This window comes from Cervus elaphus, chromosome 5 (assembly GCF_910594005.1).
Source record: "Cervus elaphus chromosome 5, mCerEla1.1, whole genome shotgun sequence".
NCBI classification, from domain to species: Eukaryota; Metazoa; Chordata; class Mammalia; order Artiodactyla; family Cervidae; genus Cervus; species Cervus elaphus.
The window spans coordinates 96,963,424-96,986,675 of record NC_057819.1 but is presented as its reverse complement, the minus strand read 5'-3'; the positions used below and the strand labels follow the sequence as shown (position 1 = coordinate 96,986,675).

Below are 23,252 nucleotides of genomic sequence, written 5' to 3'. Positions count from 1 at the left end.
CTAAGTCACTGTTAGGGCCACAGGGGCTCTCGAATCTTCTAGGGCCTGTCCGGGAACTCCGAGATACTTTGGAGAGCGAAGCTGAAGCCTCGGCCAACATTGCACACCCTGCCTTGCGGGGCGGGGCCTCTAGGTCCTGTCTTCCCCGCGGATCCGCCTATAATTGGGGCCCGTCGTGTGAGTGCGCGGAACTCAGCCCTCCTCAACCAATGGGAAGGCGAGAATTCTGTGTGTTGGGCGAGGCTGGAAAGATTGGGAGGCGAGGGCCCGCCTCGGCGCCTAGGTCCAGGGTGAAGGGTGCTGGCGCGGACGCTGTCATGGCTGCACGATCTGTCACTCTCGGCATCGACCTGGGCACCACGTCTGTGAAGGCGGCCCTGGTGGAGGCCGCGCCCGGCGACCCTTCCGAGTTCGTGGTACTGGCGAGCTGTGCCCGGGCTGCTCGGGCCGAGACGGCGGCCCAGAGCGCGGCGGCGGGGCCCCAGGTGAGGCAGCTCCCTGGGGCCGCGCCGCCTCCAGGAGCCTCCGGACACCCTCTCCCTCCTCGATGAAGTCTCCCTGACTGCTCCAGCCTGCCTGATTTCTGCCTGCCTGATCTCTGCCTGCCTGATGCAACTCCCTCGATTCCATAGCTCTCTTCCCAGGAGCTTTCCCACCTGCTGGCACCGATCTGCCCACTCTCGGGCCTTCTTTGGGAGCCTTGCCCTCGGCGCTAGATCCCCGTGCTCTCTGCCCTTCACCTTCTGTACGCTGACCTGTGGGAAAATTGCTCTCCTGCATATGGAGTGATCGCAGGCCGCCTTCTCATTCTTGTGGCTCTCTGCTCCTCACATCTGCCTCCTGTCCTCAAATTCAGGATTCACTTTGTTTCCTAGGGCAGTGTCTCTGTTTTCCTTGAGAAATCAGATGCAAAACCAGGTGTAACCTGCCCCTGTCTCATCCCACAGGTATAGATTGTGGGTGGAGGAACTCAAACATTTGGCTAGCAAAAGTCCCTTGACCCCAAAGGCTGAGAGAGCTTGGAGGAAAGACATTAGGACAGGTCGACATTGAGAAGTTCAGATTGATATTTCTACACAAAAACTAGTGTCTTGTGAAAGCTACGAGACAGAAATTGAGAATTTCACCACAGCAGGCTCAGTTGTAAGAGGTGGGTTCAGAAAGGATGTTAATCCTCAGAGATGGAGTCCATTCATTCCCTGAAAAAGGTAGCTCAATGTTCAATTTATTGATAATAGAAATTAATATCAAGGAACTTTCTTTGTAACCTCATGACTTTCTGGATCTCTGCTTGTTCTTATAATTGAAATAGATAACCTCTATGGCCACTTCCGGCCACAGACCTCGATTTTCTGAGCCAAACTCCATTCCCAAGAACTTTGTTTTTCACAAGCTCTTGCTACATAACTGGGCTCAGTTCTTTAGGGTTCACACTCCATCTTTTTTTTTTTTTTGGCTGCACTTTGCATCATGTTGGATCTTAGTTCTCCAACCAGGGATCAAACCCAGGCCCTCCTCAGTGAAAGCATAGAGTTCTAACCACAGGGCTGCCAGGAAAGTCCCCAGAGTCCATCTGGCTCAGAAGCACTTCAGAGGATAAAGATTTCAGGATCACATTTTCACAGAGTCTTTCAAAATTAATTTGGTTGGAGCATCAGGGCATTTTAGAATCGTTATCTCACTTCATGGACCTTGACGTGGAGGCAGCATCAGCTTGGACCCCGTCAGTGTAGCAGAGCAGCAGAGCCAAGATTCCAGGAAGTGGGTTTTAGGCAGTGCCCTTTTTCTCTTGAGATAGTGCCACATCTTGGCTGTAGACACAGGGCCACATTCCCTGCTTCCTCCAGTGTTCAGCATGCTGTTCTCTGTTTACAGGCACACGCAGTGCTCCACACCTGCTAAGGAGGGGTTTAGGAGATGTTCATAACAGCCTCCTCCCTTGCATCCTCCACATGTGTGTTGCACTCTGGGACAAACAGCACTATTGTAATTTCACCTGGAGCAGGATTTCTCAACCTTGGCACTGTTGATACTCGATGGCTGGATGATTCTTTGTTGTGAGGGGCTGTCCTGTACGTTGTAGGTTGTTTAATAGCATCCCTGGCCTCTAACCCATTGCATGCTGGTAGAACTGCCCCCCCCCCCAGTTGCAACACCCCCAAATATCTCCATATTGCCACATGCCCTCAGGGGACAAAAATCACCCCTGGAGTAAGAATTACTGACCTATAGAAATACCTGATGGTTCTGTTCCATCCTCCTGTCCACATTTCTCACTCTTTAGAAACATTGTGTACTCCATGGCCAAATTTGGCAACTATGTGGAAGGTCAGACTTTTAGCTCTTTGCAAATTTAAAATAGCAGGATTTTTGAGGGAAACTCTGTCTACCCCCTTTTCTTTGGCTGTGCTGCACAGCTTGTGGGATCTTAGTTCCCAGACCAGGGATCAAACCCAGGCCCACGGCAGGAAAAGTGCCGAGTCCTAACCTCTGAAATGCCAGGAAATTCCCTCTGCAACCCTTTCTGTGCTATTAATTTTTCCTTCCTGGGTCTCCATTTCCCCATCTGTAAAAGGAGTGGGGAGGAGGAGGGTTGAATGAGTTCTTAAGCTCTTTTTTTCCAATCTGAAGTTCTAGGATTTGATCTAGATTTAGACAACGTGATATTTTGAACCAAGGAATGGGGGCAGCACCTGTCTTGTTACACTGTGGGTGTACCCATTGTCTGTCCAAGAATTACTCCCCCATCACACTCACCACTAAAACTTGCTGTACACTGACTGTCTCCTTGTCTTCACTCCATTCAGCCTGTTCCCCTCCTCCGCTGTCCCCATCCACACAGCTCACCCACTTTGGGCCATATAGAGAACAGCTTCTCTGTTCTGGGTTCGTAGAGAACTGACGGCCACGTGGGAACTCTGTAAACCATCACTGTCCGATGGAAATGTGAGCCTCATGTAGTTTTCAATTTTCTGGCAGCCACATTAAAAAAACAGTAAAAAGGAACCCTGAAATTAATTTTCATTGCCTATTTTATTTAACCCAATGTATCCAAATGTATCATTTCAATATGTAATAGTATGAAATTATTAATGAGAGATTGTGCTTTATTTTTTCCTACTAAATCTGAAATCTGGTGTGTAGTTTTTGATGTGGACTAGCCTTGTGTGGCTAATCACTGCTGGGTTGGACACGGCAGGTGTAAACAAATGTCTCTTCCCTGCCTCCTTCTTCCTTTGCCTGCTGTCTTAGTTCTTCCCTCCTGGGGGATCATGCTGATCTATGCAGTTCCTCTCTGCCCAGTTAGTTCTCCTGTAGTCTCTTCTGCATAAAAAGTCTTGTTAGGAGACTTCCCTGGCAGTCCAGTGGTTAAGACTCCAGGCTTCCATTGCAGGAGGCACGAGTTTGATCTCTGGTCTGAGAAATAAGATCCCCCGTGCCGAGTTCAGTTCAGTTCAGTTGCTCAGTCATGTCCGACTCTTTGTGACTCCATGGACTGCAGCATGCCAGGCTTCCCTGTCCATCACTGACTCCTAGAATTTGCTCAAACTCATGTTCATTGAGTTGGTGATACCATCCAGCCATCTCACTCTCTATCATCCCCTTCTTCTCCTGCCTTCAATCTTTCCCAGCATCAGGGTCTTTCCTAAGGAGTCAGTTCTGTGAATCATGTGACCAAAGTATTGGAGTTTCAGCTTCAGCATCAGTCCTTCCAATGAATATTCAGGATTGATTTTCTTTAGGATTGACTAGTTAATTGACCACACCATGCCGAGTGGTTCGGTGGTCCAAAAAAAGAGCCTTGTTAGGATGTGGGGCTGCCTCCTCAAGAAAATGCTCTGTTCTCCCTGCTCATTCTTTCCCCCATCCTACCCCTCCTCACCTTCCTTCTTTCTAATCCTTTGGTCATATCTGTTTGGAGCCAAGAACTGCCACAGCCCAAGGCCAGCTGACAGATGAAGCGTTTGCTCCAAGGAGGGGAGGCCTGCAATGCCCCTGGAGCAAATTCTGGCCCCTCAGCACATTTAGGAAATGCCTGCCTGAATGTGATCGGAAGCCACCACTAGCGCCTGTTGTCAGTGCTTTAGACCAGGAAGGCTTTCTTCTCTTTCTTTTTGAAAATAAGTTACAAGTGTTTTTATTTAAAATTTATTTATTTATTTATTTGTCTGCACCAGGTCTTGGTTGTGGCATGAGGGATCTTCAGTTGTAGCATGCAAATTCTTAGCTGTGGCAAATGCGATAGAGTTCCTTGACTAGATCTCGAACCTGAGCCCCTGGCATTGGGAGCTCGGAGTCTTAGCCATTGGACCACCAGGGAAGTTCCTAAGAAACCTCTCTTGTCTATGTCTTTCCTGCTGTGTTCCATCCTTTTCCTACCCCAGCGTTCTATATACCTTGCCTTATTTCTCCTTGCAGCACATCTTTCTTGTGTTTTCCTTTCCTCCTGGACTATAGGGCTTCCCTGGTAGCTTAGCTGGTAAAGAATCCACCTGAAATGCAGGAGACCCCAGTTCGATTCCTGGGTCCAGAAGACCCCCTGAAGAAGGGATAGGCTACCGACTCCAGTATTCTCGGGCTTCTCTGGTGGCTCAGTTGGTAAAGAATCCGCCTGCGATGCCGGAGACCTGGGTATGATCCCTGCATTGGGAAGATTCCCTGGAGGAGGGCATGCAATCCTCTACAGTATTCCTGCCTGGAGAATCCCCATGGACAGAGGAGCCTGGCGGACTACAGGCCATGAGGTTGCGAAGAATCAGACACGACTGAGTGATTAAGCTCAGCACACAGCACAACTGGACTGTAAGTGCCTGTAGGGCAGGGCAGCGCTTTTCTCAGCTCAGACTGTTCCACAGCAGGGGGCAGAGCCCGGCCATTGGTTGATCTTGAGCTGCAGCGGCTCCTCATCAGTAAGTGAAGCTGCTCAGTCGTGTCTGACTCTGAGACCCCACGGATTGTAATCCATCAGGCTCCTCCTTCCATGGAATTTCCCAGGCAAGAATGCTGGAGTGGGTTGTCATTTCCTTCTCCAGGGGATCTTCCTGACCCAGGGATCAAACCCGGGTCAAGCCCTCCCTCATCAGTAAAGGGAGGAGTAGAACCTTGCCCGCCACATTCCTGCTCCAGGAGGAGATGGTGGAGACCCCTCAGGCCCACATCTCACCCCTGAGGCCCAGTCAGCAGGTCCTGGAAGTGACCTCAGGGGAATTAGCTAGGCAGCCCCCACGCAGGAAGTCCCTGCCGCCTCTGCCCTCCTCTCCTCCCTTGTGTGCCTCTGCCCAGCCTGTCCTATTCTGTTTCCAGGGGCAAGAACAGGATGTGAGGAGAATCATCCAGGCCCTCCACGAGTGTCTCGCTGCCCTTCCCCGGGAGCAGCTCCGGAAGGTCTGTGGCATCGGCGTGTCAGGGCAGATGCATGGAGTCATGTTTTGGAAAACAGGCCAAGGTATGCTGGGCTTGGGGGCAATCATGTTCTGTTAACAGTCACCCTGTGGGCATGGGTTCTATCCCTGTTCTGGGACTAAGATCCCACATGCCTCCAGGACAAAAAAAAACCCCAGTGTTAAACAGAAGCAATATTGTAACAAGTTCAATGTTGTTGTTGTTTAGTTGCTCAGTCATGTCCAACTCTTTTGCAACCCCATGGACTGTAGCCTGCCAGGCTCCTCTGTCCATGGAATTCTCCAGGCAAGTATTCCGGAGTGGGTAGCCATTTCCTCTTCTAGGGGATCTTCCCAACCCAGGGATCGAACCCGCATCTCCAGCATTACAGGCAGATTCTTTATCACTGAACCACCAGGGAAGCCCTATAAAGACTTTAATAATGGTCCACATTGAAACAAAACAAAGCAAAAGCAGTCACCCTGTGATCTTCGATGGCCTCAGCCTGTGGCGCGGCTTAAAGCAGGAATTTGGTTCCCTGGCCAGAGACTGAAGTCGGTGAGGCAGTGAGAGAGCTGAATCCTAGCCCCTAGACCCATAGCCCGTGACAAGGTGCTGGCCTGTCAGCTTTGTAGAAAGGAATTTCCCCAAAGATACAAAACGCAGTGAAACAAGCAAATTGCTTGTTAGGAGGAAAAAGGGTATGTGTGGATAGATGCACGGGTGGGCTCAGGGAAAGAGTTGTGCCCCCGTGGTAGTTTGAATCACTTATATGGGGCATTTCTTCTGGGTTTCCTCTGGCTGCTAATCATCTTGCTTTGCCATGTTTAGTTTATCTCAGGGTCCTCCTCTGTGTGCGTGCGCATCTCTTAGTCAAGATGCATTCTAGGGAAGAGGCCTATGGGAAGGTTGACATCACCTACTATGGGGTGGCACTCCCTCCCTTTTTGACCCCCGAGGAGCCTTTTTACGCATGTGTAACTGGGAATGTCTCCTTGACCTCAGGAACAAGAAATATGCGGTCTCTCTCTTTCTTTTTTGGCTACAAGGCATGTGGGGTTGTGGGATCTTAGTTCCCAGACCTTAGTTCCCATCGGTCAAACCCATGCCCCCTGCATTGGAAGCATGGAGTCTGAACCACTGGATTGTCAGGGAAGTCTCGGTCTCTTATTAATCTTTTATCTGAACAGGGTGCAACTCCCCTTCGCTCCTGCTATTATCTTCATCTTGGAGTGTCTGTCCACAGGGGACAAACTCCAGCTGCTCAGCCTGGGGCTCATCTATCTTCTGCCTCACCAGTAACCAGAAACGTGCCGTCAAAGACTCTCTGTGAAGGGTCAGGCTGTCCTCTTGGGTTTTGTGAGCATCCTGTCCTGTTCAAAGATGAAATAAAGTGAACTGTCCACTCACACATTATACATGAACAGGGAGAGGGTGAAGAGTGAATCCCTTCTGATTCTCTGTTGGATTCAGTCGAGAGGATTTTTCATAGCTTTCTCTTTCTTTGTACGGGTATCTTGGAACATCAGTGCCGACACCAAGAGATTAGTGTAGCTTCAGATGTCAAGACACAGAGGAAATTTTTCTGCATTTGAGCATAGTTTTTGTTTTTTAACATCATCACAGATATTTGTGAATTTTCAGTTCCATGTCCTTTTCATGGGCACTGTTGCTAAGCATTATTTAATTGGTTATTTATTTCAAAAGTTCTGCCACAGTGTAGATGTGGGTGGCTTGTTCTCTTTGGCCTCCAGGAGGGGAATTAAGCCAGAAAAACAGCAATGAGCACTTTGCATGCCAGGTGCAGAGCTTAGGGTGTTACCTGTGTGATCTCATCGAATTTTCCCAACACCCTTATGACATAGGTGACATTATTGTCCCTCTTGAGCAGATGAGAAGTGGAGGTTCAGAGAGATTATAAAATAATATGCTCAGGGTCATATGACAGCAAGTGGTGACTCCAGCTTTCAAACCCAAGTCTGTCTGACTTCAGACACTGAACTTTGAAAGGTCTCTGGGAAGACCAGAGCCACAGAAGCTCAACGAAGGGAGGAACAGCCCAACAGAATGTCCAAGGAAGGAAGGATCATGCTCCTGTAGGAAGTGGTGAGCTTCTGTTATGGCAAGCATGAAAAAAATTTTTTAAAAATTCTAAAATGTTCGGGGCTTCCCTGGTGGCTCAGTGGTAAAGAATCCACCTGCCAATGCAGAAGACATGGTTTTGATCCCTGGTCTGGGGAGATCCCACATGCTGCCCAACAATTATACCTGTGCACCCCAACTACTGAGCCTGTGCTTTAGAGGCTGGAGGCCCCAACTTCTGAGCCCACTCCCCTAGAGCCTGTGCTTCTGCAACAAGAGAAGCCACCCCAACGAGAAGCCCACACACTGCATCGAAGAGTAACCCCCGCTCTCCGCATCTAGAGAAAAGCCCGTGAAGTAGTGGGTAGCCTTTCCCTTCTCCAGGGAATCTCCCCAACCCAGAAATTGAACCAGGGTATCCTGCATTGCAGGCAGATTCTTTACCAACTGAGCTATCAGGGAAACCTCGATGAAGACCCAGCACAGCCATAAATAAATAAATAAAATTATATATATATATAAAAGTTCTACATAGACATAAAAGTAGGGAGAACAATGTTGTTATGAACCAACACACACCCATCACCCAGCTTCAAAAATATCAACGTTTTACTGCAGGTGTTTTAAGCAGAGGATGGTGGCTACTGGGGGAGGGGTGGTAGTTAAGGAGATCTGAACGTGGGATTCACCCCTCCTTTGCCTGGAGGATCAGCAATTCTGATTCCCCTAGGCCAAGTGAGTGGCGACCTGCTTTTGAGCAGCTTGATGGGGGTCTGGTGATGCAGCCTTTGATCAGTCCCCAGGATAGGCCTGGGTAAGTGCAGAAGCCAGCCCAGGCTCTCCCCCTCCTCTTCTCTCATTGTCTGCCCATCGTCAGACCAGCAGGGCCCACAGGGGCTGCTTGGCTCCGATCAGTAGCAAGAGCCAAAGGCCGGTCAGGGTGTTAGTGCTGACCTCTCGGGGAGAGTCTGGGTTGTAAAAGCTTTTTAAACTCCTTAATTTTGCATTAATGAGAATAAACATCCTTTTAATACTAAAACCCTTCCCAGAGAGGACAGCAGAGATCTAATGATTGTGGTCTGGTCACACGCCTTCCCTTCTGCCCATCTCCTGGACTCTGTAACAACCACACAAACCATTATCCATATGGGCGGAGAGAGCTTCTTAATATTTCATGGAGCCCGCCTGCCCACCTACTTGGTTTGGTTTCTGTTTATGGGGAGGAGGAGAGCCACCATTTGAACCATGATGATAACCCGCTTAGCGGAGCAAGTGAAATCCTATTTGAGATCAAGTCGTTCTGCTTTTAACAGTGGCCATAATTTGGTTTGATTTCAGAATCTGCAATACTTGAGGCTCCATGCTGGGCCCCACAGGAGACATAGGAATGGGGATTCAGCCCTCCTCTGCCAGGGCTCACTCAAGGCGGTCAGCACAGACGGACACCAGCAACCCGAGCAGAGAGCTAAGTGCCTCCATGAGGGCACAGGCGAGCCCATTGGAGGAGAGGAGAGGGAGTGACTAGTGTCTTTTGAGAGGCCTGTGGTTATGCCAGTTTCCACATTCCATATTCAGGCTCAGTAATGGCAGGAGACAAGTGGGGATCATAAAACCAAGCTAAAAGGCCAGCAGCAGGCAGGGAGAACATTTTCACTAGTGTATAGTAGACAAAGGATGAAGCTGGGGGCCTATGAAGAATGAGTAACAAAGAAAGGACCAATGGCCCTGTGGACTAATGGGCAAAGGAAACCAATAGGCAGATGCTAGAAGAGAAAGTACAAATAGCTAATAAGCACTTGAAAAGATGCTCAGTGTCACTATTAATTAGGGAAATGCAGATGAAAATGACAGTGAGAAATCATTTTTCTACTCATTGGATTATAAGAAATCAGTTTGAGAATGTCAAGAGTTGGCAAAGGGAGTGGAAAATTGGTTTTTTAAAATACTGTTCCTGGGAGTTTCCCTGGACACCGGTTTGATCCCTGATCTGGGAAGATCCCACATACCTCCCAGCAAGTGAGTCCGTGAGCCAGAGCTGTTGAGCCTGTGCTCTAGAGCTCTTACCACACGTATGTTGTAAGGCTAATGTGTAGATTAAATAAACTAATATTTTGAAAGTGCTTTGAACAATCCCTGGTACATGGTAAAAACTCTGTTTTATAACACAGACAAAATAAAAATGATAGTCCTAGAAGTTTTTTAAAAAGGGTCAAAAGAGTTTTGGAAGCAGATAAAAGGGTTGAAAAAAAAAAACAGCTGCAGATGTCCAGTTTTAGTGTAGGGGTTAGACTCCCTGTTTTAAGCAGAAATGTGGCTTTGAGGGTAGATTACCCTAAGGGGGGCCATCCCATTGCCCGCTTACCCCTATTTTCCAGGTGAAACTTAAAAAGGTTCAGGTACATACATTTGTGACCACTTCCCTGCTCTACTTCTTTTTCTGTTTTTAAAAATAACTTTTATTGGAGAGTAGTTGATTTACAACGCAGCAAAGTAAATCAGTGATCCATATACCTATACCACTCTTTTCTGGATTCTTTTCCCATATAGACAATTACAGAGTTTTGAGTGGAGTTCCCTGAGCTATACAGTAGGTCCTTATTAGTTATCTATTTTTTAAAAATAAAAATCTTGTTTATTTGTTTGGCTGCCCTGGGTCTTTGTTGTGACATGCAGGATCTCTGATCTTCATTGTGGCATGCGGAATCTTTTTTTTTTTTTTTGTCTAAAAGACAATTCACTGTACACATTTTATTTACAGTTTTGTACACTGTCTTAATATGAATGTGACCGCTTTTCTACTTGAGCCAATTTTTTAACCAAAGCAAAATAACCTAAGTAATACAAAGTGTTAAAATACAGCATAAAGATACAAAAACAGAATACTAATTCTAATTAGGAATGTAATTATGATGTTACCTTTTTTATAATCCACAATTAAGTTTAGGAAATCACACAAACATAGATCACTGATTTGAATGAAATGCATAAATTTGTAGCAAAGCGTTGTAGTTTAAGTTACAAAAAAAAAAATTACCAAAGAATGCACAAAATAAATGTTTATTCCACCTTTGTGTCATATTCCTGGATCCTTCACCAATGTTACATGAGAAAGAAAAACTAAAGCAAAACAAATGAAAAACTGAAATCAGAATCACTGATGTTATCAAGTAGGGAAACAAATTAAAATCTAGCAGCCATCAGCAAGAGTACAGTACAGATAATGCTGTAAAAAGAAACAAAGAAAATTGCCAGAAAACCGTATGCATCATACTCTTTCAAACCAGCAAAATATGCTCCTGCATACAATGGAACGTAAACAAAATCATTCTCTTGTAAGGTATAGAAATGCAAGTTCTTCTTTTTTTTTTAATATTGTAGATGGGTCAAATATGTTTGTAATGGTTATTTCTATTAAGCTATTACAGAGTGGGCCAGGAACACATTTATGGATTCTGGGGATGATGTGTATTGTAATTCTTTGATTGGGATAATGGACAATCTAGCCAAAAAAGAAAATATGAACACAGAAGTACAAGACAAAGGTGAATGAGACTTCTCTCATATCTTAGCAACATTTAGATGGAAATGAAATTTAAATGCAGTCCACTCTGCTTTTGAAGAGGCTTTGGTTCAGCTCCCAAATCTCGATTGCTTGATGAAGTCTCCTATGAGAATACTCAGAAGGTGTCTTCTTAAACAACAAACCTATTTTTAGTGGTGGAGCCATTCTTAGTAGCTGTGTCTGCATGGGACTGATAACCAATCACTATCTTTGGAGGAAGTCCTAACCTTTCCTTGTATACCCTCCCTATATGTGTGACAGCTTCTCTGTTTTCACATTCAGTAGTCCATACTGCTATTTTATCACCTTTAGCTCTACCGTTAACAACAGCTCCACATACATCATCACTGTAGTCATCAAAATATTCTCCAATAAGGCACAGCAGTGTCTCTGGCCAAACACGATCGAGGTCACTTCCTCTCTGCTGTTTGTTCAGTGTAATTAGCTATCGTCCTCCTCGTTTGTTTTTCTCATCTTCCCACATAGGCTCAATACCATCCTTAAAAAGTGAGTAGTCACAGCCAGGCATTAAATTACTAGACAACTGGATATGGTTGTAAAGAGCCCAAAAGTCTTCAACAGTATCAAACTTAGAGATCGATCGAAGGTTTGCTTGCCAAGTTTTGCTTTTATCATTTTTAAAAAACCAGAGTGCCCATCTGTTCTGTAAAGGGTGTTTAACATAGCGTTCTGGGTTAGCAACCTCCTGATTAGATTCTGTTTTCTCTTCCTCTGTAGGCGGGGGATTCGGAGTGGGAGTGGTTTCCGGTTCCACAGTCGCCATCTTAGATCGATCTGCTATGCGGAAACTTTAATTCCGCATGTGGGATCTAGTTCCCTGACCAGGGATCGAACCCAGGCCCCCTGCTTTGGGAGCATGGAGTCTTAGCCACTGGACCACCAGGGAAGTCCCCAGTTATCGGTTTTATATATAATAGTTTGTATTTGTCCATCCTGACCTCCCAATTTATCCCTTCCCTTCCTCCTCTGTAACTATATTTGTTTTCCCCATCTGTGACTCTATTTCTGTTTTGTAAATAAGTTCATGGGTACCATTTTTGTTTTTTAGATCCCACATATAAGGGCTGTCATATGATACTTGTCCTTCTGTGCCTGACTGACTTCACTCACTGTAACCATCTCTAGGTACATCCACTCCCTGCTCTTCCGGGTCCTGTCCAGGACCCGTGTGTGTGAATAAAGCATTGTCACGGGTGATGAAGTCCGTCCTGTAAGGTCACTAGCAGGGTCGTCTCAAGGACATGCTGCTGCCCATCAGTGGCCCTATTCTCCTTTTTTTGTCATCTTCCTTCCAGGCTGTGCATGGACAGAGGCAGGGACCGCCCCTGTGTTTGAGCCTAGAGCTGTGAGCCACCTGGTCACATGGCAGGACGGCCGGTGTAGCAGCGAGTTCCTGGCTTCTCTGCCGCAGCCGGAATCCCATCTCAGCGTGGCCACGGGGTTTGGCTGTGCAACCATCTTCTGGCTTTTGAAAAATAGGTAAGGACGACTGTTCTTTGAATCAATGATGGATTTTCAGGGGAATGAGAGCAGCTAGCTGATGGCTCAGTGGGTAAAGAATCCACCTGCAGTGTAGGAGGCACAGGAGACGTGGGTTTGATCCCTGAGTCAGGGAAGATCCCCTGGAGAAGGACATAGCAACCCAGTCCAGCATTCTTGCCTGGAAAATCCCATGGACAGAGGACCCTTGAGGGCTACAGTCCATGGGGTTGCAAAGAGTCAGACACAGCTGAGCCCAAGCACTATGATTTTGATGCAGGAGAGTGGCTAGGGAGCTGTACCTCTAGCCGGTCATCATCACTCCACACTGGACTGTCCCTTAGTGAGCGTGGCCCTGTACAGGATACAGTCTCAAGACCTAGACTTGGAACCACTGCTTCTTCATTTTGCAGAGGGGGCTTGTTGGTTATCCGATTCTAACCCAGAGGGGAAAAGAAGGGGCCAGAGAGGGTAAGGGAGTTGCCAATGGTCACATGATGGGTTCATAGTGGGGTCAGGACTGCTCAGAATGGTTGATGTCCTGCTTTCCCAGGCATGATGTGTCCTCCTATGAATACCCTCCCCTAAGGCTGACTCCGGCCAGCTTGGCGTGGAGGCGTTTGGAGGTCCTCACCTTGGGAAGTTCAGCTGTGGGATTCTGGTTGCTGCCCAGTTATGCCATGTCTAGTCCACACCGCCCTCAGTTAGCTGCGACTCATGCCTTTCAATCAATATTAAACCACGCTGAATTGTTTTGGGTATGACAAACAGCCCGGACTTCCTCAAGTCCTACGATACAGCTGGCACCATCCATGACTATGTGGTTGCCATGCTGTGCGGCTTGGCGAGACCCTTGATGTCCGACCAGAATGCTGCTAGCTGGGGCTATTTCAACACCAGGAGCCAAAGCTGGAACTTGGAGATGTGAGTATAACCTTACAGGCTGGCTTGAGGCTGAAAGGTAGAATCTCTGAAGCGGGAGCTTCAGTGGGGCGTTCCCATCTGGGGATAGTGGAGGATGCCATGAGGCCAAGAATCAGGTTCCAACAGACCCCAGTCTGTCCAGCCCCTGGGCGTGGGTGGGCCTGACCATAAAGTGAAGTCTTTGGGGAGGGGTGCTGCCACCACGCCACACTCTCCTGCTCCTCCACTGTTGCCCGGGCCTGGGGTGCCCTCCCCGGTTCTTCCTGAATCCCGGACCCAGCCCGTAGATGCTAAACGACAACTTTCATTTTTAAATACATTTTATCTCATTTTTTTTTTTAACTTTCTATTCTATATGGGAGTGTAGTTGATTAACAATGTTGTGTTAATTTCAGGTGTGCAACAAAGTGATTCAGTTATACAAAAACATGTATCTGCTTTTTTTTTTCAAATTATTTTCCCATTTAGGTTGTTACGTAACATTGAGCAGAGTTCTCTGTGCTGTGCAGTAGGTCCTTGTTGGCTTTCCATTTTATTTTATTTATTTTTTGAAGTAGAAAAGGATAGCTTTATTGCTTTGTCAGGCAAAGGGGTACACGGCAGGCTCCTGACCGTGAAAATTGTGTGTCCCTCAGTTATCCATTTTAAAAATAACAGTGTGTACATGTCCATCCCAAACTCCCTAACTATCTCTCCCCACCACCGTTTTATATATATATATATATTATGACACAAACCTCTAAAAGCATTTCATTTATTTATTTTTTAATCTTTAATTCCTTTTAATAATGGTTTGTATGCATAGAGTTGTACATCTTTTACTAAATTTATCGTAGGTATTTGACTGTTTTTGATAATATTTTAAATGCATTTTCTTTTTTAAAATTAATTTTTATTATAATATATTTAAAAGTAGGGTTAAGAAATGGAAGGAGTAGGCTTGAGGGATACCTTTTAAGTTCTTTTGAAACAATCATTTGCCTTTTCAGGTCCAGAGGTCCATAAATTCACTTCCTCCAGGCCCCAAATTCTGAGCTCTGTAATAAAACAAAAAGCGCCTGGTAGTTCAGGTAAAGGACTTTCTAGCATGTTTTATGAAATTGACAGCCCCATGTTCACTAACCCTGAGTGGTGACTACGTTTGGTATTCAGGAGACTGATGGGTTTGACTTTGGTTTGGCCTGTGCTAACCAACTGTGACTTGGCTCTAAAACTCTGACTGCCCCCCTCTGCAGAGTGTTTGTGCGCCCCTCAAACACAGGAGGGCAGATGCCGATCTGCTTCTTAGCCAATCCTTTCTGATCACCTCTGCTTAAACTGGTTATGTTCTTCCTTGGAAGGCCCATCCCAAACTCTTAAAAAACTCAAGACATCTCATGGTTTTAAAAAAAGGCGAAAGGGCCCTCTGTACACTGGATTCTGCCCTCTCTCCTTGAACGTGTGTCGCAGGGCACTTTTCTTTGCTCAGTTTCCTGGAAGCAACAGGAGACGGAAGACCCAGCACCAGGTAGATAGGCTGTCCACTTTCGATTTGCAGACTGGCGGCCGCTGGCTTTCCCGTCCAGCTGCTCCCAGACGTAGCGGAGCCTGGCAGCGTGGCAGGAAGAACTTCGCAGGCCTGGTTTGAGATCCCAAGGGGGACGCAGGTGGGCGTGGCCTTGGGTGATTTGCAGGCCTCCGTCTATTCCTGCATGGCCCAAAAGACCGATGCTGGTAAGTCTTTCTTTGGTTCTCTCCTCAGACTCTACCGGGGACTCATAAGCCTCAGCTCTGTGTGAGGGTCCGAGGGGCACACATAACCAGCCATCTCAGTGTCCTCTTGACCGTTGTCCTGCAAGCATGAAAAATACCTTCGGGACTTCCCTGGTGGTCCAGTGGTTAAGACTCAGTGCGCCCAATACAGGGGGCCCAGGTTTGATCCCTGATCAGGGAACTAGATCCTGCATGTTGCAACTAAGAGCCCACAGGCCGCAATACAGTCCAATAAAAAACAAAAGAAACAAACAAAAAACCCCACCATCATCCCTACAGGTGAAGCCCCTGCCCAGGGAGCTTATCATCTAGCAGAACACGCTCAGCCCTGAGCACGGCCAGTGCCTTTCTTTTCTAGGGCCAGGTGAGGAAAATGACTCTCTCTAGTTGGCTGGTTTCTGTGTGTCTCCATGACCAAGGAAACGTATGAGTAGATGAGGGTTTTTGTTACTGTGTGTGTGTCAATGAAAGTTCTCTTGGATCTGATTAGAAGTGCAAATATTCCTGTATTTGGTGTGAGAGAATCACAGAGAGGTGGAGGCTGCCCTTCAGGGCAGAGGGGTTGGCAAAGTTTTCCTGTAAAGGGCCAGGTAGTAAATATTTCAGGCTTTGTGGGCCATTTAGTTTCTGCCACAACTACTTAACTGCTGTTGGGGCAGAAAAGCAGCCTTAGCTAATGCATAAGTGAGTGGGTGTAGCTGTGTTCCAATAAAACTTTATTTATAGAGGCTGAAATGTGAATTTCATAAAATTTTCATGTCTCATGAAATAGTCTTCTCCTTTTCATTTCTTTTCAAGCATTTAAAAAGGTAAGAATATCCCACCGGAGTTGTAAAAGGGTGCAGTCCATCCTAAAGCAGATCAGTCCTAGGTGTTCACTGGAAGGACTGATGTTGAAGATTAAACTCCAATACTTTGGCCATCTGATGTGAAGAGTTGATTCATTTGAAAAGACCCTGATGCTGGGAAAGATTGAGGGCTGGAGAAGGGGATGACAGAGGATGAGATGGTTGGATGGCATCACCAACTCAATGGACATGGGTTTGGGTAGACTCCGGCAGTTGGTGATGGACAGGGAGGCCTGGTGTGCTGCAGTTCACGGGGTCGCAAAGAGTCAGACATGACTGAGTGACTGAACTGAACTGAACTTTGGAAAACAGTCTGACAGTTCTCCGAAAGTTAAGCATGGAATTACCATGACCCACAATTCCACTCCTTGGTGTATACTCAAGGGCTTTGAAAACACGTGTCCACACAAAAACTTGTACACAATTTTTCCTCATAGCCATATTCATAATAGCCAAAAGTCAGAAACAACCCAAATGTTCATCAACTGATAAATGAATTTTTTAAATGTGGTATATCCACAGAGATAACATGTTACAACATGGGAAGGAAAGTGAAAGGCCACATAGTGTATGATTCTATTCCTGGGAAATGTCCAGAATTGAATAGGCAAATTCATGGAGACAGAAAGAGGATTCATGGTTGTCAAGGACTGGGAGTGCGGGTTGATTGCTAACCTGTAAGGGATTTCTTTCCAGAGTGGTAAAAATGTCCTAAAATTAGATCACAGTGATGTTTACCTGTGTATATACTATATACAGTGTATATAGTGAATATACTAGAAAGCACAGAACTGTACACTTGAAAAGGGTATATTTTATGGTGAATTTATTTGAATTATAATACATCACAATAAACTTATCATTAAAAATGATATATATACAAAAGCCACTCTTAGCTCCTAGGCCATATAAAAACATATGGCCAGGCTGGATATTGTCTGGGGGCTGTCATTTGCCCCTTCTGGGGTAGAGTAGACCTTGGACTTTGGGCCTGCCTGCCCCAGCAAGGTGGTTGCAGACTGTGTGTTTCATTTGATCCTCAAGGCAACCAGGCTGAGTGGGCCCACTTTGAGAGCCCATTTGTTATCAAGGGCCTTATTATCAAGGGGAACAGAGAATTCATTCATCGTACTTGGGTTTTCTTTGTCATCACATCTTTTTTCCTCCATCAGTTGGAACTATTACAATTCAAACTTTAGTTTAAAAACTGATCAGTAGTATCCTTTGTTGTTGTTGTTGTTGTTTAGTTGCTAAGTCATATCTGATTCTTTGCAACCCCATGGACTGTAGCCCTCCAGGGTCCTCTGTCCATGGGATTCTCCAGGCAAGGGTACTGGAGTGGGTGGTTCCATTTTTTTCTCCATGGGCTCTTCCTGACCCAGGGATAGAACCTGTGTTTCTTATGTCTCCTGTATTGGCAGGCAGGCTTTTCTTTTTTTTAACCACTAGTGCCACCTGGGAAGTCCAGTTGATTTATTTCAATTAGTCTCTGCCTCCTGAAAGGAGGAGTATCCAGAAATTTGTGACATACTTCCCCAGCCCCATTGTGACTTGTGGCCTCTGAGTTAGCCCAACAGGCCTAACTTCTGCTTTCCTCGGACCCCAGTTCTCAACATCAGCACCTCAGTTCAGCTGGTAGCCTCCATGCCTTCAGGATTCCAGCCAGCACAGACTCCAGACCCCGCAGCCCCAGTTGCCTACTTCCCGTACTTTGACAGGACTTACCTGGCTGTGGCAGCGTCACTCAATGGGGGCAACGTGCTGGCCACGTTTGTCCACATGCTGGTCCAGTGGATGGCGGATCTAGGTAAGGGTGGCCCACTCAGGGGTGTGTTCTCTGCTTGTCCCTTCTGTGTGGCAGTGTCCTGGTGCTGAATGTGCAATAAGCTTCTAGATTCATCTTTCAGACTCAAACAGGTTCTGGCACATTCCTTCCTTCTGTACGGATCTGAGCTGGCAGCCTTCTTTACTCTCATCTTCTGAGCTGCCATTGCCTACTGTCTTTTGAGAGTACTACTTCTAACCTTGACTGCAGAATATCCTGATAATTTGCCCGCTCTCTCTCGCCCCACTGGGTTACTTTCTAGGTCAATAAGCCTCGGGGTCCCATGTATTTGAGATTTGCCTTATTTCTTTTTTTCCTTATTTATTTGGCTGCATTGGGTCTTAGTTGCAGCACATGGGAGTTAAATGTGTTACTGATGAGACTCTACAGTGGCTTTTGGTTGGAGGTTCTCAGCACTGGAAATACTGTCCTACTCAGAAATGCTGAGTATTTGACTTAGGGAAGGGGGAGCCTGAGCATGGGATTTTGTAAAAGTTCCTCAGGTGGGACTTCCTTGGTGGTCCAGTGTCTGAGACTCTGCACTCCCAATGCAGGGGACCCAGGTTCAATCCCTGGTCAGGGAATTAGATCCCACATGCTGTCATAACTAAGAGTTTGCATGTCATAACAAAGATTGAAGATCCCACGTGCTGCAACTAAAACCGGGCACAGCCAAATAAGTGAATAAAATATATTTTTAAAAGTTCCCCAGGTGATTCTGATGCTCTCACGTGGTGGTAAGCACTGATCTAGAACCTTCTACTCAAAAAGCATGGTCCTCAGGCCAGCTGCACTGGCTTCCTCTGGGAGCTGATGACAAATGCAGAAGCTGGGGCCCCATCCCAGGCACAGTGAGCCAGAAGCTGTGTTTTAATAAGATCCTTGAGTGATTCAGAACTCCAAGCTCTGGTCTAGACTGGTGGTTCTCAACCTTTGCCGAGGGGCAGGCTAGACTGTGGTCCTGGGATTTCTCTGACACCGCTAATAAGTCTAATAGTAGCTGTGATGATACTTACTGATCAGTGTATGCATTTGGCCCACTTGGGACCAAGCATCCCACAGCTGTGGGATGGTTAGGACTCACACAGCATACAAGATCTCTCCCTGAAGGCTGGGTTGGGGTGGGCAGTAACAGAGCTGGCTGGGGTCTGGGGCTGAGCACAGTCAGCCAGACTGTGTGAGTTCTGAGCCAGGAAGCAGCCCTCTACAGTGAGGAGGGGCAGCAAGTCAACCCATTCCTGCCCCCCTGGGAACTCTATAGCCTGCAGCGAGGGGGTGCCTGAACTCACACAGACCTTCTCTGTCCCTGGCAGGCCTGGAGGTTGAAGAATCCATGGTGTACTCATGCATGATCCAGGCAGCTGCCCAGCAGAGAGACACCTGCCTGACCATCACTCCAACAGTGCTGGGCGAGAGGCATCTGCCGGACCAGCTGGCCTCAGTGACCGGAATCTCCTCCTCTGACCTCTCCCTGGGGCATGTGACCCGGGCCCTGTGCAGAGGCATCATTCAGAACCTGCATTCAATGCTTCCATTTCAGCAGCTCCGGGAGTGGGGCGTGGAGCGGGTGATTGGCAGTGGGAGTGCGCTGTCCAGGAACGAAGTGCTGAAGCAGGAGGTGCAGAGGGCATTCCCTCTGCCGGTGTCCTACGGACAGGATGTAGACGCAGCTGTGGGGGCCGCTCTGGTCATGCTCCAGAGAAGCCTTAGCCAGCAGAAATCCTAGCACATTTGTTGGCCAGAGTACTGTTGCAAATTTTTTCTAATTAACGTCCCTGACCCGATCTTGGGGGTCACCCTTTTCCTGGACAGCTCTGTGGGCAGTTTTTAAGCAATGCTTGTTCTTGGGGCCTCAAGAGTCAGCCTTTGGGGCACACACTCATAATGCAGCCAGGAATCATCAACCAGATCCCAAATCAGTGCCTTCTGAAAGAAACTCACCTGAGAGCTGGTTGCAAATGTAAATGTGAGAGAGAGAAAGAAAGAAGGAAGGAAAGAGAAAGAGAGAAGGAAAAGGGATGGTAACCCAGCATCTTGGTCAACAGGGTCACCTGTGATTCATCTGTAGACAAAATAAATGTGGGCTTCAGACACCAAATATAGTCTGGTGGCTGTGGGCTCCAACTAAGAACACCCCATTCTATGTTCTCACAACACAGCTGGTTGAAGGCACAGAAGAGGGAAGGAAAGGTGGATGATGCGACCAGCAAGGGGGACAGATGCTGTATAGCCCCACCATTCAGGCATATTGTTCCCAAGAGTCTGGCCAGGCAGCAGAAAGACCCTTGTCTAGGAGTGTGTCTGTGCAGCAGTGTGTTTTTGCCCCTGCACATCCCCAGGAGGCCTTCCAAGGGGAGGGATGCAGCTGTATGTGCTCCTGCCAGAGAGAAAGCAGAGAGAACCCGTTGTCCTGATGCCCCAGGCTGGCGCTGCTGCAGAACTGGGTCTGGGAGGTTGGACATGGCTCTGGGAATCCCATGCATGGGCTCTGTCCCATGCAAAGCCCTGCCTGCCCCACAGTTCTACTGAGACAAGCAGCTGGGGATCACTCAGGAAAGTCATGGAATTTTTCTCTCGGCCAGAATGAGTCAACACCATCATTTTGAGAGAGAAGGCACTTTGGGATGTACCAAAGGATAGCAAAAAGCCCTGTCCATCGGGAGGAGGACGTCAGGGAGGCAGCCTGTCTTGCATTCCCAGAATTCTTGGGGTGGACACTGTAAATATAGGATCAGGAGCTGGATAGGTGTCCTGCAAAGCACTGAAACTCTCTTTCCCCTTTCTGCATGTCCACTGTATCTCTCAGGGCTGAGCCTTGCACAGTCCAAGCTTGTTAGCTAGCAGTTCTGCTGCTGTTTGTCTTGCCAGTGGCCTGGAGCCTCTGCAGCAGTTTGGGTACAGCTTCTGCGGCTTCATTTCCCAGTCTGAAGTAATAAACCACTCACTTCTGCTCCCATGCTTAGGAGGTACCAGCCTGAGCCTCAGCTGAGGAACTGGGTCATTAGCGCTGTTTTCCAACATCCTGATCTTAAACGCAAAGTAGGCTTGGACTTCCCCACCTGATTTGTTTCAGTCAGTGAAACATCAGCAGAAGTGATAGCATATGGTGAACGATGTTGGATTCGTGATCTCTGAAGAAGATTTATTTTCAGGACCAGGGACCAGGCTTGATCACTTAAGAGATTTTGTATAGCAGAGTTTTATTACAGTGAAAAGGGACAGAGAAATCTTCTGAAATAGACATCAGAAGGGGGATGGAGAGTTCCCCCCTTGCTAGTCTTAGGAAGAGAGTTATATACTTTTTAGTTGGTTATTGCAGTAAACCAAAAGAATGTCTCAAGTTTGTAGACCCACTCCCACAATACACATTTTAAGATAACAAGATTAGAACTAACAATAGAAAGATCTTACCAGACCCATTCCCATAATACACATTTTAAGATGACAGGATTAGTCCGAAGGTTCTCAAGAAGGAGAAGTATGTCCTCAAGCAGGATACATTGTTGCCATATTGGTACAGAGTCCTACATTGGTACAGAATTTAAGGGAAAATATATCCTTGAGCAAGATGAGTTGTTTTATTGTGTAATCATCAGCTCTGGGCTTAAAGAAAAAAGCATTTTTTTTCTCCTCCTTGAGAACTCCAGACCCCTACCTCAAGAGCCCTAGGCCCCTTTTCCTCCTCAGGGGCCCCAGACTTATCAACCTACCTAGGAATTGACTCTCTCATTCCCCTCTTTTCTTTTAGGAGAATTATATTGCCAAGGGAAAGGGGCATCATTTTCATCCCATGACCACTTCCTGCTGTTGAGGAGCATCATCCCTAAATTGTTGAGGCAACATATTCTCCTAACTCTCATATTGAGGGTCTCTGACCCAGGGGCCTCAAGTAACAGTTGGAGGAGGTTGTGGCACTTGTAGGAGCTTGAACAACCATTTGTAACCTAAAAGCTTTCCGATGGCTAGAAACAAACCCCATTTTACAGTTACAGATGTAAGGCAAAAGAGTAATTAAACCAAATTAAAACATAATCAAAATTAAAAGTAACATTATGTCCATAGTTAAGGTACAATATGTTATACCAGTCCATCTTAGGATCATTAGATATCATCAGATCAAGTAGAGCATCACATATGATTGTTGTCGGTGAAGGTATTTGCAGAGTTGAAGAACGTCCTTTCCCTGAAGTAGAGAAACCCACCGTGGGAAGGCTTCAATTGATGAGGATGTTGAAAAGCTGAAACCTGAGTCACATGGTTAATTCTAAAGCTTCAGGATATATGACAATATCTGTGTGCAAAAACAGTCTGTCATAGAGACAGTTCCTTCTTGGGGCAGTTCAAGCCCTCATTAAAGCTATGGGTAAAACTTTAAACCAACTGTCTTGTGTTTCCTGAGTTAGCTTACACAGATGCCTCTTAATAATGTCATTAGCCTTTTCAACTTTTTCTGAAGATTGGGGTCTCCAGGAACAGTGTAGGTGATATTCTATTCCTAGAACTTTCGACACCCCTTGACTTACAGCAGCTTTAAAGGTGGACCATTGCCACTCTGAACTTTAGAGTTTAAGATCCCACTTACACCATGAGTAAGATTTCACCCATTCCTTAACCTCGGGCTTTAGGGGACACTGCTTTTGACGTGGAAATAAGTGAGGGTTGTTGAGCTTGATAACAATAGGAACAGTATTTTGTGCTTGACTCAGTTTTTTCATCAGCCCAAACTTTTACATTTTGTTCAGTTAAAAAGAGAGGGTTCCATATTCATGAAAACAGAGGTCTGGACCCGGAAGGGGTGGGGGAGACTCTGGCACAATGAGAAAACAGCAGAGAGTCCCAGTTTCAGCTTAAGGGACAATTGAAATAATAATGTTTGGCTCATCCAGACAGTCCCATTATGGTAGTGGATCAGGAGGAAAGTGGGCCAGGGGCTTCAGTGAGCACAGAGAGAGTTGCCCCAGTGTCCAAAAGAAAACTGACTGATTGGTTCCCCACAGTTTATTAATACCTGGGGCTCCTCAGGTGTTATTAGGACAGGGACTTGTGTGGGGATCCCTGGGCACCTTCAGTCTTGATTGTCCTGAGAGTCTGACCCCTGGGGCGTATGCCTCAGAGGGCAATCTCTTCTCAGGTGTGGTCCTTTACAGACCGGACATGGACCTGAGGGGCTGCTTAGATGCCTGAAGGCAATCCCGCTTAAGATGCCCCTCCTTTCCACAGTAATAACAAGCCTGTCCCTTTTCACCTGGGTTCCTCTGGGCATTTTTCTCAGGCTGTTTCAGAGTGGATCTAACAGCCATTGTTGGGGCTTCAGTCTTTTGCCTGGTTCTTTTTTTCCTCCTTGTATTCTCTACCATAATATATCATCTGAGCCAGC

General features: G+C 46.8%; 1 protein-coding gene and 1 pseudogene across 1 annotated transcript; one reads left to right on the top strand and one right to left on the bottom strand.

Moving 5' to 3' along the window:
* The first annotated feature begins 81 nt into the window (after window positions 1-81).
* SHPK (sedoheptulokinase) lies at window positions 82-22,251 on the top strand. The gene is made up of 7 exons (XM_043903426.1): window positions 82-485; window positions 5,305-5,446; window positions 12,343-12,526; window positions 13,298-13,450; window positions 14,988-15,163; window positions 17,657-17,857; window positions 19,189-22,251. Exons 1-7 carry the CDS (start codon window positions 210-212, stop codon window positions 19,599-19,601), a joined length of 1,545 nt encoding a protein of 514 aa, XP_043759361.1. The 5' UTR covers window positions 82-209; the 3' UTR covers window positions 19,602-22,251.
* Window positions 10,422-11,846, bottom strand: LOC122694554 (annotated as a pseudogene).
* Window positions 22,252-23,252: the final 1,001 nt, after the last annotated feature.

Bases quoted from the DNA above. Each gene is read 5' to 3' on its own strand.
- SHPK (XM_043903426.1), top strand. From the start codon at position 210: ATGGGAAGGCGAGAATTCTGTGTGTTGGGCGAGGCTGGAAAGATTGGG. The intron at 5,447-12,342 runs GTATGCTGGGCT...TCTTCCTTCCAG, and splicing joins GTTTTGGAAAACAGGCCAAG to GCTGTGCATGGACAGAGGCA. The intron at 12,527-13,297 runs GTAAGGACGACT...TATGACAAACAG, and splicing joins TTCTGGCTTTTGAAAAATAG to CCCGGACTTCCTCAAGTCCT.